Source organism: Trachurus japonicus, chromosome 3, assembly GCF_045865225.1.
Source record: "Trachurus japonicus isolate A0001 chromosome 3, Traja_1.0".
Classification (NCBI taxonomy): Eukaryota; Metazoa; Chordata; class Actinopteri; order Carangiformes; family Carangidae; genus Trachurus; species Trachurus japonicus.
In genome coordinates, this window is record NC_140909.1 from 21,092,820 (window position 1) to 21,112,180 (window position 19,361).

General features: G+C 40.3%; 1 protein-coding gene across 3 annotated transcripts in view; it reads right to left on the reverse strand.

The window, feature by feature from the left end:
* Positions 1-19,361, reverse strand: part of chst8 (carbohydrate (N-acetylgalactosamine 4-0) sulfotransferase 8) — a 183,885-nt gene that overhangs the window by 134,656 nt on the left and 29,868 nt on the right. For all 3 annotated transcript variants that reach the window (XM_085766314.1, XM_085766303.1, XM_085766325.1), the window contains exon 2: positions 3,100-3,290. In XM_085766314.1, coding sequence (XP_085622440.1) covers positions 3,100-3,256 — 157 coding nt within the window. In that variant the 5' untranslated portion in view covers positions 3,257-3,290. The remainder of the gene's footprint in view (positions 1-3,099; positions 3,291-19,361) is intronic.

The following is a 19,361-nucleotide window of genomic DNA, read 5'->3' on the forward strand; positions in this document are numbered from 1 at the left end:
CGACTGGTTCACAACATGCAGCTAATGTCCCTCTCATGCAGGTGGAAATGTAGAACAAGCCAAAGAGGCACATAAGCAAGCAGCTGATCTCTTGTTTTGAGACTTGAAGCTGCTTAGTTTTACATGCTCGGGACACTCGTCCATCACGGCTGCTTAAACCCCAATCTCCTTAATGCTGAGAGCCATGCAGAAGCACATTGGGACACAGTAGGAGGACAAAGGTTTGACTCATTTAGAAATTGAATGTACGGTCTGTTCATCACCGTGGAAACTCTGACCACAGGGTCAGCTGGAATAAAAGGGGCCGTATTTCGGGAACAAGTGTACTCTGGTAAAACCTGGATTTAACACGCACCAAATAATATCTAAATGTACACATACACACACATGCGCCTTAGTGTACTTAGATGAGCACTGCTGTCCACTGCCATCAATGCACAAGCTTACCAAGTGTGGTAAGCTTGGTAAGCTTGCATATAGGATTAATGTCACAGCACACAATTCTACTAGAAGGCTTGATAGTTGTGAAAGTAATTGATGTAAGGGGTGTGGCCTCATCGTGACATTGTGTGACATTGACCATGGACACAGTGAAGCCTGAGTGACGACCAGTCAACCACTACAGTATGCACAGAGGATGCAGAGCTAACCAGTCATGAAGTAAATAAGGAGACTGTTGCACTTTACTTTTCCTCACTGGCAAGACAAGGCATCTGACAGCGCTATGACAGCCACTGTAGAGACACAACTATGAGACAGCCACTGTGGAGATTTGTCGTAGCTGAGCTAATACTGCAACTATGAAAAGGTTTCTGTGGTTTGTGTAGTGGGGGAGTATCAGTACACACCCAAAGCTCTGCTGTTTATCACACCTGACGTAACAGTAACAGTCATTTGGCCCCAGTGCAGTGTTTAATGCCAATGCAGATTATAATATAATATAATATAATATAATATAATATAATATAATATAATATAATATAATATAATATAATATAATATAATATAATATAATATAATATAATATAATATAATATAATATATAATACAATACAATACAGGAAATGGAAAAGTCAAGCAGATAGCTACAACAGAAAAAAACTGTTTTTACACATAGTGTGAATATATTTATATCAATATAATAAGTCAATACAATTGACTATGTGACTATGTGATTACACATGTGTATGTGATTACACATGCAAAATTTAGGACACACATGTTTATTTCATTTTATTACTTTCGGGAGTTTAGGGGAAAAAGCTTTGCAGATTCTATGGAAGAGATGATGTGACACTATTATGTATTTAATGCTTATTACATTTTTCAAAAGGCTCCAATAATCCAATAATATAAAGCCACTGGCTATAAGAAACAGCTGCAGCTGCTCTGCTTGGCTGTGGTCTTGAAGATCTAGCTGCTGTGAATACGGTTACTATGGATATGGCCATGGTGCCATTTGTGGTTAAATCTTTGCTGTTATGCATATGGCTGCAGTAGCTCTACTGTGGCTAGTATTCATTATTAATATTAGCCAAGAAAGCACTGTTAAGCCACATGGGATGTGAGGCGACGGTGGTTCTATCAGATATGACAGATGTGTTACTAATGCACCACAGGAGTTCAGCTATACAGTGGCTCCAAAACAACACTCATTCAGCACAACCATGCCATCTCCCAGCATTACACACACAACCCTGCATGTGGCGTGTGCCGCAATCCTGATCATAACAACTGAAGCAGCACCAGGGCTACAGCCAGAGTCAGCAAGAGCAGCAGCCAAAGGTGTATCGTCCCATGACTGTAGTTATATCACAGCTACATTCTGTCTAGGGCTTTGACATTTGCCCAAAAAATCATATTTGAACTTCGTTTGTTTATTAATATTAATATTCAAATGTATTCGAATATTTATTGATAATATTTTGACCAGTCGGACAATCCGGTCGTTTCGGGGGGGGGGGGGGGGGGTATAAATTTAGCTTTCACTGCTGTCATGCATGCTTAATGCGCGCTTCTCTCTGTGTGTGTGTGTGTGTGCGTGCATGCCAATAAGAAACAGTGCTATGCGGAGATGAATGAACGGATGACATGCGGCAGTGGTGTATTTGCGACAATTTAAAAAAAGAAACTGCCCGCCACACCGAAATGAATGTAAAGGAAACACTGTATATTTCAACTACACCCTCCGTGGTTTGTAGAGTATCTATGGTCGCACTCGCAGCCTTTTGCTCCGCCATTGTTTATCAGTGAAGTGTGAACAGGCGTCAGCCGCTAACGACGTGATAACGTCAGGAGCCCCAGGTGATCAATGCTAATGAGCTTGCGTTTAACAACTTCAACAGACTATGTTTTCAGGCAAAAACATTTACCAAAAATAATGCTTATTACAGGTTTGAATATTTAGAGCTGCCCTAATATTCGTTCGAATATGTTTTTTTTTTAATATTCGAATTATATTCGAATATCGAAGTTCGATGTCAAAGCCCTAATTCTGTCTCAATCAGTCTCTGCAGCAGTGACTCTGAACCAAGTGTGGAGAACTGGATTAACTAGCTCTCCTTGCATGTGTGTATTTATGTATGTAGTATGTATCTATTGATCAATCTGTTTAGCTGCTATGATAGAGACTTGCAACTGAGCAGCCACAGCTAAGAGCAGGGTTATGGTTCAGCATTTTATCGTTATGTGAAACCAATTTTGAATCCGCTTATGGAATCCAAATCCTTTGAAATCCCTCAAATCTTTTTTGGTTGCATGTTTGTTGAGAGTTGCAGACATTTATTAGTTAAAAAAGTGTGATTTTATTTCACACAGCGGTGTGACCAAACACATTTCTACTGTGCTGTGTAACAAAAGGTAAAAACTAATATTAAGACTATTTTCTATTTACCACATCAGTGATACAGCTGTTTATTTCAATTGTGGTTTAAATGACCACATTAGTACGAATGGAAAATGTAAGAAAAAGGGCAGAATTTGTAGTATTGCTCCTGTGCTTCTAAGGGACTTTTCATCTTGCCTGAGTACCGTAATACTGGAACAAAAATGATCAGATCACAATCTTATTCTGTGCCATTAGCATGAGCAGAGACTGACCTGGGCCTTGTTGCTGAACCATCTCTGACATTTCCTGCTGGTGGATGAAAAGAACCAGACCTCCAGCGGCAAACAGCAGGAGAAACCAGAAACAGGGCAGCCTCCTTCTCCGTCCACGCAGGGAGTCCACCACCATCTTCCACTTCATCCACAGCATGATATGGCACAGTAAGACGCTAATGTAATAAGTTCTGGAGAAATTCAAAGAAAGCAGGAAATGGGAGGAGGAGGGGGGGGGGGGGGGGTAGACAAAAGTGCATTTAGTGAAACAGGCATTTTCTTTACATCAGTGCTGTAGGACAGAATTCACGTTGTACTGTAAATGTAAGTGGTGAAATCTGTGTTTGAGGTGAAAATGAGCACATTACGAAATACTGTAATTAACAGCAGGTTAACAGAAGGTACAAAACAGGTAAAAAGCTGCAGGCAGCAGGTACAAAGTTCTTTTTATGAAACCTTTTTACTTTTACTTAACTCTTAAACAGTTTAGGTACTGAGTATTTTTAGATTAATATTTCACATACAAAGCATGTGGTTATTATCACAATAGTGTCTCATTCAAGAGAGCCATTTTTCTGTTATTACTTTTATAGGTCCAGCCTACCTGGACTCACCATCCAAACCTTCAGAATTTAGTTTGAAATCGGCTATATTTCTATTTGGTGACAGAATCAGCCAATCAGAGGTTAGTCTGGGATTCTCCCTTCTGATTGGCTCACAGGCCCCACTGCTGTAAGAGCTCCCCCTACAAACTACATTGAGATTGTTGTTGGTTGTTAAAACCAAAAGTAAATCGCATCAATATTAAAGGACAATTCCAGGCGAATTCAACTCAGGGGTGTATTTTCATATCATTTTAGGTCTAAAAGAATGAATCTGAAGATTTTCTGTTTAATCGCTCCTGTTTTGCGGTAGTTGCGTCTGTCCGCGCATCGCCACGGCAGCAATGAATGGGAATGGATGTAAGTTCCGCTGTTTAGGCTGTTTCCAGCCCTCAAAGTCGCAATTTTTTTCCACAGACAGCATCAGATGGCTACTCAAACATGCACCGAGAAGTTTATTTACTTCAAGCAAGCCGACATGTTTGTAAAACTAGATCTAATTCAAAGTCTCCCGGAGCCTCGCGCGAGACCCAGTTGCCGTGCTCGGTGTGTTCAGGTGCAGTGGGAAAAGCTACCGTTTGTGTCATAAACACAGGAATATCAACTCTTGACTTGCTTCAAGTAAAAAAAACTTCTCGGCGCATCTTTGAGTAGCCACCTGACGCTGTCTGTGGAAAAAAAATGTACACTTCAAGCAAGTAAAGAGTTGATATTCCTGTGTTTATGACACAAGCGGTAGCTCCTACTGCGCCTGAATACACCAGCACTGCAACTTCGGGCTCGCGCGAGACTCCGGGAGACTTTGAATTAGATCGACTTTTACAAACATGTCGGCTTGCTTGAAGTAAATAAACTTCTCGGTGCATGTTTGAGTAGCCATCTGATGCTGTCTGTGGAAAAAAATTGCGGCTTTGAGGGCTGGAAACAGCCTAAACAGCGGATCTTACATCCACTCCCATTCATTGCTGCCGTGGCGATGCGCGGACAGACGCAACTACCGCAAAACAGGAGCAATTAAACTGAAAATCTTCAGATTCATTCTTTTAGACCTAAAATGATATGAAAATACACCCCTGAGTTGAATTCGCCTGGAATTGTCCTTTAACACTTGAAATAAAAGCACAGCAAAGGGTGCAATATGGCACCTTTAAAAGACATTTCCCAGTACAATTATACATAAGGGACTGTTTCAGTTTAAGACTGCCCATAATAGAGGTGTTTTTTTTAATGCTGCAATACAATGATCCCTGCACCAGTGGAAAATGGTACATAAATAGCTGCTCTGCTCTTACTCCAATAAATAAATGCTGGATCTACTTGTAATGAAAATGACCATCCAAATGTAGCTGTGTCCCAGATCAGCAGTTGTTCCTGATATGCAGGGGGAAAAAAATACTGCCTTGAAATGAACATAAGACAGAATCCTGTCATTTTGAACTTGATTATAGTGTTTGCATCGGTGTTAGGTCTGCTCTCACTGAGAGCATCAGCAGCACAGCAGTTCAATTTAGGTTACAGACTCACAGGAGGACCAGTATGTTATTTACTGAAACCCAACACCTCAGTATATTTTCGTTAGAAAGGAAAACCCATGAAGTCTGACGAATTGAAGCTGTTCAGAAAATTCAACACAAAAACAAGCTGGGCTAGCAACTAATTCACTCAAATAAAGAAATCTGTGTTGTGTTTGTAAGGATACAGTATAGTAAACACTATTCCAGCTGGACTGGCATGAATGCACACCAACTCTCGGCTCTGTTCATGCAGCAGGAAGACCAAGTAGCATCTGTCTTCAAATAAATATGCAAATGAACCGGTGACTACCATGTGTTGCCATTGCAGAAAATATATTCGGCTCAGTTTCAGTGATGTCAAGAACTTGACTTTCACAGTGCACCTTGTGCTGAAGCCAGAGGTTATACTGTAGATAAGCTCTAAATAAGGGGACAACAAAAGTAACATTTGTGGCATTTGGTGGCTTGAACCTTGTATGATCATTTCTTTTTTTTGGTTTCAATGTCAGCGTGTTTATACTTATATTGAAATACAGAGATGATGAACTAGTCATTGTGCTTATGAATTTAACTGACATTAAATTTTGCTAAACCAATAATGACTTTTTTGCTCTGTATTTTTTTTTTTTTGCACATGAACATGCACCAAAGCAATAAAGTTCATTCTGCAACATATAGCAGAATGGTTGCCAAGCAACACATACAGTACACAGTGGTCAGCTTGCTTAAAGGCCCCATGGCATGAAAAATGTGATTTTGGTTATTTTTTCATGCTTGGGGAGGTCTCTGGGCCACGTATATACTGTCCCATGCATCAAACTGGTCATAAACGGAGAAACACACACCGCCCATTTGTAGGAACATTCTCTTTAAGACGAGCAGATAGCACTTCCTCCTTTCTGTGATGTCACACACAAGGTAACTCCGCCCACCGTGACCAGTTGTTATTTTTCAATTTCTATGAATGCAGCTTAGGTTTCAGTTACTTGCCTGTGATTGGCCCGACCACATGCCACTCTAAAACAGTCAGCCAATCAGAGGAGAGGTTCTCATTCTCTCTTCTGATTGGCCAAATGACCTGTGCCTGTTAGAACTCCAGAAAGAGGCAACAGAAAGGGGCAATATAGACGATATTAAGCAGATCACAGGTACTCAAAACCAATGATACATCTTGTTAGGGATATCAGCAGGTAAATAAACCCAGAGAAAAGTGCACAGCATGGGGCCTTTAAAGACTGGTGTGATTATTATCTGGACATCACCATTTATTGTGCAGTTGTTGAAGTAGTGTGGCTCCGGACAGAAGCAGGGATATTGCTCCAGCTTCTTCTCTCATTTAATTTGGGGGCCAGTAGGATTGCAGTAAAGATTCACGTTTATGCCCTGTCTCTCCTGGAATAATAATACTGATGTAATTTGCTCACAGGTGCATGTTTATAGAGTATTTTTTACATCAACTCAGCCGGTTATCTTTAAGGACCTCGGCTATGTTTAATAGTTGCAAGTTAGACGTGCTCTCAAAACTGATGAAAAACATGAGAACATTAGAATTAAAACACTTTTTACTTAAAGAAGCATTTATTTGAATCAACTCAAATTTAACAACATCACAGTATTTGCTTTTGTGGAAAATAATTTAGCAATGGAGAGATAGAGATGTCAAACCATTACAGTAGGCCAATCTGAAACACATTAATTCAGCTATTGACAACATTTAATTTCCATATGAATATTTTAAGGTCATTCCACAGGGAAACCGTGCAGGCAAAGACACCCAGGGATGGGCCATTGAATGAATTTCTATCTACTGCCATAGCTACGTATAGCTATCTATAGCTCAAACAAAGGTTGGGATACAGATATGCACATGTTGATGTGTGATGGAAGAAGTGATCCCTTTGTAAGTGGTTGTGTTTATTGTTGCATACTGAGGGAGTTGTATCCTCTGTACTCAATGGATGTGCTGCTGTTTCACCACAAAACTAATGAAATGTTGAAAAAAGACAAACTGATGCAATATTATGTAAAAGAAAAAATATTGTGCCATGCACACACATTTCAATCTTATTAATGCATGTATGTTCTATTGTTTTGTTTGCTGCACAGTTTCCATGCCAACTCAAGTCTTAACCAGGAGGCTGTTTCTGCTTTGCAGCATTTGACCATGCCATGCTACAAAATCTTCAGAATGAAACCTCATCATCCCAGGGTTTGACTTCCATGTCAATTTATTCAGTTCTCCCCCCTCACTTTCATCACCTTAGTTTTGTAAAAGATATTGGGGTCATGCAAACCTTTGGCTGTTGTTATTGGAGACTTTTCTGAAAATGAATAAACTAGTGTTAAGATTTATGCCCCTTCAGGTCGAGAGCAAGAATGGCAACGGTGCACAGAGTCAGCAAAGTGTGAAAAGCATGCACTCATGTCAGTGTTGGTTTTCGAGATTTGAAAAGACTGTCCTTGTTTTCTTGGCCTCAAGCGAGTGACTGGTTCCAGCAGCTCCCTTTATATTATTAACCTGAGACTGTGACACAAGCCTCCACACTGTGAGAAAGCTGTGGACAATTCAATTCTTTGTTTACCTCTGTTACAAGGGAACTACTACAAGTGAAGTGTATTTCTACCTTACCCATGAACAAAAGCTGGGCTACAAAACAGCATAAAGCAGCAAGAGAGAAACAACAACATGGCACAAATCAGAAGCAGTATATAAAAGAATATATAAAACAAAATAAAAACTAACATTGTATTTAGTGCAGATGCAGTGCATATTTTGCACTTTAAGCTGCGCCATTGAATCAATCTTAGAACAAACTAGCAGCCAGTATAGTATTAAGGGAGAAGTAACAGTCACTTATTTTCGGTTTTTGACTTTGGCTCCCTCCTCTGTGCAATTTGGACTCTGTGAATTATTCTCTAATTTTGGCCTATTAGGAGACAATTGCTGTCATCTAAAGCTCAACTCTGGAATAGATAAATACCACAATGGGACAATCTTGTCACTTTGACTCTTTTAACAATAGGTACAACAAGAAGACAGCCCTTTAATAGACCTGTGGGCAACCTGTAGATTAATCAGAGGCGGTCACCATCAAAACAAACCTCTTATTTAAAAATCAGAGGTGAACCAGCTTTCTTGGCCTTGCTCTTTTATAAGGTTATTTTTGTCACACATTTTGCCACTTTGGAACAGGACAGCAGAGAGAGATAGGACAGTCAAGGAAATACTGTAGAGAGGGCGACTTGCAGCAACGGGATGGAGGTCAGACTCCAACCCATGGCTGCTGCTATTAGGACCAAGCCCACATGGTATGCGCTCTACAAGGTGAGCCTCAGTTATGTGTTATTGTTTAGCAACTGCAAAAGGAAGGAATCAGGTGAGTCTGCAGAGCGACAAAATCCACATATGGGATTAGGTGGCTGAATGGATGTAAAAGAAAAAAATGCACACAAATGTGACAACATTTGTTTCTGCATAAACCCAAGCAAACTGTGACATTTCCATGTTCACTACCTGTTCATTTTTGTTACCATGACAGTAAAGGTCCAGTGTATTTTGGTATACTCATAGTATTAAATGCAGAAAAGTAGTTCTGTAGGTCTGTTTCTCTACTGAGAACAGTCTCAGTGTTGGGATGTTGACCTGAATTTTGTCATACATTTTAAATTCCCTTAAAATATAATAAATATACTGTGGAGAGACACTGTAGAAGATCTGTTTTACACATTATCAAGTGAGGCCAAGTGGTGCTTACCAGCAGCAAGAGGACATCTGAATCTCCTAAGCAACTAACACCCCCAATGATAGTGAATGACAGTGGACTTGACTGTGTGTTGGCCATTTACATGTTTTTTTGTTTTTTTTAATGGAGTGAAGAACCTGAACATATTGATGATATTGAACAGACATTGACTGAACAGTGGGGGTGAAAAAGAAGTCGAAGTGAACAGCTCCCAGCTCCCTGTGGATCATAAAAAGGAGCATATGTTCTCAATCAACATCTGAAATATCATATCTGAAATAATAAAACAAAAGATAAAAACCAAACCACTGCAACTGTCACGGCTCGACACAAACATCTCATTATGATCAAACAATGCTTCATTTTAAAGACAGTGCCTTTGTACTCTACTTCCAAACAGATGTATGTGCCAAGAAGTGACATAACACTTCCCATTTTATGAAAAGAAAGAGAACCCTTCTGTGTCAGAGAGGAAATGGAGCTGAGTCTGTGTTTGATGTTCATGTATAATACACATCAAAGAATTGTTTGTTTTTAGTTTCAAGCAAATGAAAATTATGCCATTCAAATGGATGTGGTTTACTATAGACGCATCTTTATCAAGTAGTAATGTCTCTTCAAAACTTCTGCACAGCAGACAGTTTCTGATGAAATATATCTCCTTCTGAAATGAAACATCAACCATTTATGTTATAGAGAGTTTTTTCCTTAATTTAACAATGCTTATGTGCTTGTCCTTGACGGTATTTTTGCCATCAAGGCTGCTAGCACCAACCTGGAGGGCTGGTTAAGAGCAGTGGACTACACTGGGCTACCTAGAAGATTCAAGGCCTGGGTAAACCAGCATGGATTTTTACAGCCTAAACAGTCCTGTATTGAATTTGCCTGGGGCGCGCTCTCTCGTTCACGCGATTCACGCGTGCCCGACACAAACAGGTCCATAAAACTACACAAAAACCCTCTAATATTCCTCCTTACTGCTCGTCCGCGGCAATCCAAGTGTCCTGAAGGGATATGGTCCAGAGTTTACCCGAAACTATGTCATTTCGGCAAGTCCGGTCACGTCCGCATGCATGGCGTGAACGTGAGAGTGCGCCCCTGGCAAATCCAATACAGGACTGTTTAGTCTGTAAAAATGTCCTAAATTACGTAATTTTGAGTAAACTCTGGACTATATCCCTTCAGGACACTTGGATTGCAGCGGACGAACAGTGTGGAAGAACATTACAAGGTTTTTGTGTAGTTTTATGGACGTTTTTGTGTCAGGCCCTATTACTCTAAGTTTTCGTTGGACTACGAACCGCCCTCCCGGGTTTACAGATGCACTTTGAAGAATAAAAAACTATTTCGGAGTATTCATCAGCATGAGGGTGAGTCACTAATGACTGAATTTCATTTTTTGGTGGACTATTCCTTTAAGCAGTTACAGAGACTTGATTGAAGCACAAAGCCATCCTGGGGACTGCGGCCCAAGACAGAGCTCGGCTCGGGGGCCAAGCAGCAACCATATGCGACTCTGCCAGCGGGAAGGAGAAGGAGATAGAAGCTAATGCAGGATGAGGTCCTCTGTGGAGGAGGAGCACACCAGCAGAACAGTTGCTATACGGCAACAGGGCACCTAGATGAAGTGTGGACAAGCAATGGAGAGGAGAGGAGTGTCACCTGGAAGGACATCTGGAGGTGGAACCCCACTTGAACACTTTCTGAGCAGCTTCCCCAAGACTCTGGCGAATGGCAGGTATCACTGAGGTAATCAGCCAGGGGATTAAAGACAGCAGGAACATCCGTGCCACAGCCAAAGCCACTGACTTTGTCAAGGAGGGTGAGAGGCCTAAGACGAGACAGAGTAGCTGCTATGTTGGTCTTCTCCCCACGGCCCAAAACTGGACAATGACAGTTGACCTGGTAAAAGTCAATGTCAAATAAAAATACTGCCGCACATTGTCCAGACCACACTGAGACCGGACATGATGTTCATCTCCGAGCTGACAAGGCAACTGATCTTGCTGGAGCCATAGTGACCTACGAGGAGAGGGTGGAGGAGGTGCACAAGAGATAGTGGGCGAAATACCGAGAGCCGTTGGAGGCAAGGGTGGTCGAAAGAGGGGTGGTGGAACACAAGGTGTATGCCAGTGGAAATATAGGCACTGTGATTTGCTGGTCAGCTCCTGACCAAGGCCTACAGAGCCTTGGGTATAACTGGCCACAGCAGGAGGAGAGTCATCAGTAACAACGTGCACAGAGGCAGCAGAAAAAGCATCCAGATGGTTCTTGCTGAGGAGGGGGGAGTAGTGGGGACAGAAGATCGCCACTTGGACACAGGCCGAGGTCTGATCAGGTTCAATCGGCTCGCCTAGACGAGGTTGTCTGTTGCAAGACCCAAAACACCCAATAACTCCAAGAAACAACACTGATGATGTGTCCAAGTGAGTGCAACAGAATATGCTGTAAAAACCACACGGATGTTGGTAAAGTAGGTGACTTTTGGTCCATGTGATTTTCAATCCATCACTGGTTCTGCAGCAGCTCCATGCCTTGACTGAAACATTGGCTAAAGTAAGAACTTTAGTCTTTCTCAAGGTTCACCACAGGGCACACAGCTCTTCATTGTTCCTCTCCCAACAGGGGATAGTGAGGAGAAAAGTATTGTAATATAGTGATACTGACATATCTGGATCTTCTCTGTCCTCAACTTCAACCTCAACAGACCTCCAAGGTAAACTGTCAGCAACTGTTTCTTGCCTCAGGAGTTGAAATGGGGTCACGCACTCATGCACACTTTCTGCTCCTTCAAAGTTTCAAGCCTCTCACACCATCAGGGTTTGTGATTGTTAGTGGGCTGGTTGTGGGTGTGGTTAACTCCTCTCTTGGGCACAATGCATGCATGTATGCAGAATTATGTCAAGATGACACTAGATGGCTACAGAATGATTTACAATGAAGACTGATTAAGGTCAGAGACATGAAACTGCGACACTGTGTCTGTGTCTTGATGACATGGGTTGACAACAATAACCACTGTTTCCAAACAATGATAGATGTTGGAAAAACACTGTTCTAGGTCACTGCCAGTACATGCGCACTACTGGATGTTTTTCTAATAACAAATTGTAAGATATCTGTGAGAATTAGGCTAAAATCAAGCTGAGGCATAATTGTCTGTTGTATCATGCCTTGTTGGACTGTTAAAGAGAAAAAAACCTTGATGAAGAGAATGTATTCTGAGGGTACCGGGGGCGGGACTAGATAAGCTATTGCTTCTCCCGCTGTCCCTTTCGGCCATGTGACTGTATTATTTAAACTGAGATGATGTGTGATGAAGTCTGATTTAACTAACATGTCCGAAATGAATGAATAAATAAAATAATGTTGATGTGCAGGTATTGCTCCATAGAACTCCAGAGACGACAGAGGTTTAAACAAGAAAAACAAAAGTAAAACTAAAATGAAAAGAACAATTACAAATTGTTAGTTCATATTTTAAATCAAAGAATATGAAAACAATGGATGGACAAATAATGGTTGTTTGTTATGCAACATCTACTGTACAGCTGCCCACATGCATCTGTGAAATCACATGCAGCAGATCTTGACCAGTAAAAGTGAATTGCATACACACATTCAAAATGCAAAACAGAGTCAAAATCCATAAAGGGTAAGCTTATGTTACATGGTCATGTACTATGGATGTGGATGTACTGTAACATTGCTTTCATGTGGAATGAATACGTTCGAAGAATTCAACAGTCGACCACGTATGTCCCTTTATTGATGTTTGCCAAGAGAAACATCACTTCATTATCCAACAGTCTATCTTCTCCTGAGTTAAACACAGGCTGTGAACAGTATTTCAGTGAGTGAGTGAATCTAGATTCTGAATGTTGCCCGCTCTGCAGTGGAGGAGCCGTGGTAATGCTAGGTGAGGAAAAACGACAGAGAAAGAGAGAGAGCAAGTCTGTTATATTACTGTGTGTCAACAAGTAACCTGCAACTTTTCCACTAACGTCACACAATAGAGCAGAAGGACACCTGTAACCATGGTAACTGCACATGGCAAATCTAGTAACAAAAAAGTAGCCTGAGAAATAGTAACAACTGTAGCCTCGAGATAGTGTGACATGAAAATTTGACAAACACAACAAAAATCACTTCGACTAAAACTAACAAAAATAAAAGGGAGACTAAAGTTAAGATTCAAACTTCAAAATCAACATCAGGTACAGAAATAAGTGTAGATTAATTTAGTGTTAATAGAAGGGTGTTACTACTGAAGTGCTGATAGCAATTATATTAATAAGACATATTGTGGTTTTAAGACCGTCTTAGTGTTGTTTTTTCCTTTCTTTTCTCAGGCTACTTTTTGGAGCTTAGTAACAACAGGTCAGTGAGCTGACTGTTGGCTGTCTGCTGTCTGAGTGATCAAATAAAAATATAGCAGGCTGTGCTGTAGGTAAACAGTGGGTGGCCAGCCTTGGGGCATTATGGCTGTGTGTGGTGACTGCTTTGTTGTGACATCACAAAGTTACAGAAGTCCTGACAGCTCAATTTAAGGCTCAGTGCCCATATGTGGGCTGTATTCAATTTTCTGTGGTCTGAGTGCTTTGATCCCTTTACAATATCATACAGGACCTAGACCTACTTTATAATAATAAAAATGCCAATGTGGAACCTTTAAAGATTGTATGTCCCTGCAGTCACCTGTAAAAACCCAAAGCATCAGAAAAATAAATCAAACACTGCCTGTGCCGAGTGCCTCACAACACACGCTGGCACACAAAACAAACTAAATACATTTTCATTAGCTCACTGCATATCCCGTCACCTGCTTCCTCCTGATGGTAGAGAGCATTTCAGCTGTCCTAGAAAATGTTCTGTGATATTTTCCTGCAACACCATTCATGTCTAGTCTCTCCAGTGTGTTTGTGAAAGTGAACAGTGTTGGCTAGCGAACAAAAAGAAAGGGAGGCCGTTGCCAGGCCTGTTTCATAAATTAATGATTATATGCATGGGAATTTGATGAGGGTAGAATGGGAGCTGGTATAGGATCATGTTCAAAGCACTGCTAATTGTCTTTATTTATGACAGCCGGTGATCTCTGGGAGGAATTAATGCATTCTCCACACTGCTGTGATGAGCCTTTGCAATCAATGTAGATCAACCATCAGCCCTGCCAGCTTTATCATGCTGCTGCTTCCTGATAGCTAATGTTTTAAGATATCTTAAAAAGGGTTCCCCTATTCAGCATTACAGAGATACTGCACCAGCGAACAATACCCAGACTGCTTTCTTTACGTAAATGCTAGGCAAAAAACAGGAAAAGGTGCCAACACCTACTCTGAAATGATAGTGGTAGAATCCTTAATTCATAATACCTCAATGTTGCAACAAACTACCCTGCTGTGCTAGCTCACACTTTAATGAACTAGTTCACGCACAATGTTCATTTTTTTAACGTTTTGAACAAAGTTCCCAGCTCCAGAAATGAACTACTTGGTGTTCATTGTTCTTTTCTTTTTTAAAATAAATAGGCTGCTATTCTATTTCAGTAGAACCTGATTCCTCAATCCATAGTCCAAAATAATTGCCAATAACAATCACAGCCATGAGCAATTGAACATTTTTAAAAAGCAATGTTGAGATTGAGAATGTATTTTTCCACTTAAAAAATGTGTCATATTATACTGAGAGTAATACAGCACCTCACCAGCTGAGATGAAAGTCAACATATTTTATGAGATCTCATCTAGAAATAATCAGCTGCAGAAAACAGGAAGTAAATCTTGTAGTTTAAACTGTAAAACAGAAAAATTGATAGTGAAAGCAACAAATTCAACAATTTCTCTGTAAATGATAGGCCAATCAATGTGTGACGGCACATCTGACAGGCACTATTTGGGATCAGACCCGAAGATGAACCATATGTGCATCTGATTTTCAGTTTCTAAATTTCTAACCATAATTGTTGGTGACACGTCTCTCCAGTCTCTGGTTTGGAAGGAGGGGGTGCTGAGCAACATCTGTTCCTTTGGCTCCCTTCCCAACCACAGCCTACTGTTTATAATAAAACCAAATGAATAAATAGTCATGAATCCCTACGCTGCACAATGTGATGCACCTTCCTACAGCACACCAAAAACATCTCCCAACTCCCACAAATTAGAAAGCTGTGTGACGGTGACCTGGCACACCGGCCTCAGGACAGCTACAAGCTCAGGCAGAGCAGGTGATGACAGCTCCAACACAATCGGACATGCTCAAATACAACACATCTTCGCCATATCATGTCAGCCCAATACCGGCCACAGGGCACTGCTGTGCTCCGCTACACGGCTTTCAGATGAGGTTACAGATTAGTTTCTATTTATACGTAAGGCTTCACAGCAGCCCAATGACCAGCAGAGTAGATAAATTACATGCAAACCTATTTGATAATTTGGTTTATCCGTGTTTGCCATGTTAAAAATCTGTTGCTAACATCTTATTTCACAGGAAAAATACATCAAGCTGCTTCTATCCCCTTGGAGAGCTTGGGACTTTTTTTCCTAGAGGAAAAAAAGGCACAGAAACATAGAGCTATGTTTCTGTGCTTTCCAAAACCTGCTTGGAAGCAGCTTTTTATTTCTAAACTTCTATCAGATTAAAAACATAATACTACTAGTTTGACTGGCGACCACACATATTGTAGGGTCAGAGCTGTGGTCCAAACTTAGTTTGCCAGGAACATACCTGACCCTGATACTGGCTCCTTTGGCAAACCAGTAGGCTGTGTTGTCTGATGCGTTCATTACCATTTAAAACTCATAATTACACTCAATGGGTTCTTTCTTTTTTAGCAACGCTTCACTGAAACACATCAGCAACTCTCAGCTAATGAAAAGCAATGCACAGAAGGTCAGCTGTTCACCCCAAAACCTACAGCATAAGCCTTTTTATATATCTGCTATCAAATGGACCTCAGTCATGAAAGCAGGGGTGTGGATAGAAGAGAGGAGACAGGCACTTTTTACGCCTTGGCATACTGAGAGACAGATGGTGCAATGCTGGTGCAACCCAGTATTGAGGAGGTATTCCTAATGTGTTCTGCCTCTGGTTCTGTCAAAGGGGGAAGCAAGTTATCAAGAAGAAGAAGCTTGGATAGAAAGGAATCAGCTGTGGAGATAAAGACTGAGGTGAATGCTTGAAATGTGAAATTCGGTGAAATAAACATAGGCAGAACTGAATATATTTCCCTGAATATCAGATGTTCGCCTTGGCTTTATGATGATCACACTGTAACCCAGCTCTTTTCTGTACACACTATATGCATGGCAAAAACAAAACAAAACAAAACAAAACAAAACATGTAATTTGCATCAGCAGGGTACAGATAGATTCATCTTCTCATTTGAACTAAAGAGGAAGAGAAGTGTTTGGGAAACAAGCACCTTTAAATCAAACATCTGTATATGGATTTATTTCATATGCAGCTTTTGCAAAACAAAATGCAAATCCGAATCACACTGGTTAAGCCAAACATGAAACCATACAGGCTACATGGACAAAATAAGTGTCAAAACAGTCAGTGCTGCATGATAAATGATTGGCTTGAGAGTGTGGCTGCACAACTAGAAGGTCTGTACAGCCTGTGAGCAGGGTATCAGAAATAAATAAATAAATACATGGACACTCAGTTCTCATTGGTTAAATAAAAATAACACAATATCTTGGCCTTAATTCAAAGCTTGAATGATGTCCAACTATAAATCATTTTAATCTAGGAATTTGGATTAGCTGCTTTAGCTGAATGAAATATTTAATGTAAAGGAGACACTGGCTGATGAAACTGATTCTCAATCTGCAAATGAAGGCACAAAATGAGATGGAGGCAAAAGAAAATTGCCATAGAAATGTGATGTGGTCTCCGGTGTAAATTTGACTGAAATGTTTTATTTTTTGTGCTGTCACCTTGCTCCACTTTCTCCTGCACACTGAATGGATGCACTTAAGAACTCATTAAACCTCGGTCTTCTGGAGAAAGGTCCTTCAGCTTATTCAGGCATCTGCTAAACCTTGACCTGCTCAGGATTTACTGCATCGAGCTCTGACCATGTTCCCGCCCAAGTCCTCCGCACGGGTAAACACACATACAAATCAATAGTGCTGAATCTGTGCTGATCTCACTCATTTTTCCTTGCCAATTTTTTTTATTTTATTGTCGGAGGGTTTTGCAGATTGCCAGGAGGGAGGTCATAACATATCCTTCAGATCTACTAGATGCTTGTCTGCTTTGTTAATTCTGTGAAACCTTGCTGGTGTAGTTTTATTATGGTATTTTCCTATTGTCTGATTTCAGTACAGTACAAGATAAATAAATAAATAAAAAGTTTGATGATACAATCACTGGCCTCTTTGTGATTGAGAGGAAAGAGATCATTCTGCAAAAGTCCTCTATATTTACCCTTTGAAATATTAATGAATTTATTCTATATAAGTTTGTTTAGCCGGAAAGAAAAGAAAGGATTAACTGTTAACTGCCTAAATGCTGTTTGTGGAGAATGCCAATTAAAAAATCTAATGTAGAAAAAAGTCACCATTGGCAGTGTGAAAGCTTGCTCATTACATACACCCTGGTAATCGCAAGGTATCTACAAACCTGAACCTCTTTGGTTCTGTCCTTGAGTGAATTATGTTTGCTCTCAATGAAATGATTGTAGGCCTACCTCTGAACACCATAGCGCTAATTAGAATATAATCAAATTGAAGGCTGGTTTTCCCTCACAGATGTGTTCAATTGGCATGTGATTAACAGGAGCATCCTCACACCATGTGGGAAAGTCGCATGCATTTTTCTTTTTCATCTCTTATTATGCTGCTGTTCATTCTTCTGATATAAAACAGGAAGCTGAATTGCATGAAACACATAAAGTGACAATGAGCAAGACCAAAACTACAGTTTTGTTTTTTTTGTTTCATGTTAAAGGATGAAGTGTTAAAAAATAAAGCAGTCAAAGGTTAATATTCAGGCGATTGTTGTTATTTTCATGATTGTGATGATTCTCACTCTTCCAGTGTTGTGCATAGCTCCAACTCATGCATGCGACAACGAATTCAGTGTTTGCACATGGCTAAAGTGACAGCAGCCTCAGACACATTAGTACTGCTGAGCACAAGCTGCTCAATCAAGGTTATGAAAAGCATCTGAAAATAACACAGCTCTGTAAGGAAGCCTTGTGGGTCAAAATGAGAGCTGGATTAGGCAGAAGAAGCTCTGTTCTAAGGGATGTTCCAAAATTATCCAAAGCAACATGCAAGCACTTTTTATTAGTGAGCATATTGGCTTACACAAGCATCCTGTGGGTTACATCCAGTTTGCTATACAATCAGAGCATGATTACAAATTTTCAGTGTATTCCATTAAATATGTGTTTTGCCAGTTATTGAGAAAGGCAAGAAGCAATATGGGCCCACGTTAAAAGAGCAGTCATGTAAAATGTAACTGTGCTGATTTTCACCACGTAAATTAACTTCTATTCTGAAATTACATTTTAAGATTAAGGGATTTGGGGGGGAAAATCTGTTTAAAAATCCAGAGCTAAAGCCAGTTGTTCTACTCAGGCTGCGAGGTGATGAGCCGGTGCTGAACACACGAGACATGTGATGATTTAACAACTTCATGCTTCAGTTAACTCACAGGCTAATCTCCCAAACTAAATGTGCACTTTCTTTACAGTTTATTTTGATACGTTGTGATATTTGATATTATATAAGATTGACAGTAGTGTTTCAAATTTTGATAAAAGACAACAAAAAAAGAAAAAAACTGGGGAGATTTATTTCAGCACAAGTAAGATGAGGATATTAAAAATGTAAGCAGTAAGTTTATGGCACGACTTGCAAAATGCCCTGTGCAGGGCATGTGAGGTTCAGCTAAAGTCAATAAGCATCACTGAGACAGACAGGAACCCTGAGCTCCCCTGTGGATTGGCTGGTTTAAAGGTGCATTAGGAGTGGTTTTAAAATTCCTCCCACCAATAATTCATGAGGTCAGTGAGCACTAACCTTGTGTGTTTTGTCCATCATGTAAATTACAGTGTTATTTCAACACAAGCATTCAGCAATCTACTATTCATTCTATATTATTTTCTGTGAATGTGCCTCCGCTAATCCCTTAGGACATCACATACAGCAAGTGTAGCAGTGGCCACTAAACCATCTTTTCTTTTTATATTGTGAGGAAATGATAAAGACAGGAACATTATCTTTAAAATACTCTGATCGATGTGTGATTTGAAGTCATGAACTGCATTTTATGTAAATGCAAGAGCGATACTTAAGGATGGCAGTTACATTTTTGCTCAGATGCAGTTGGATACCAGTAATTGAGTCATTTTGTAATGTCTCTGATCCCTCTATCCTCTAATTTT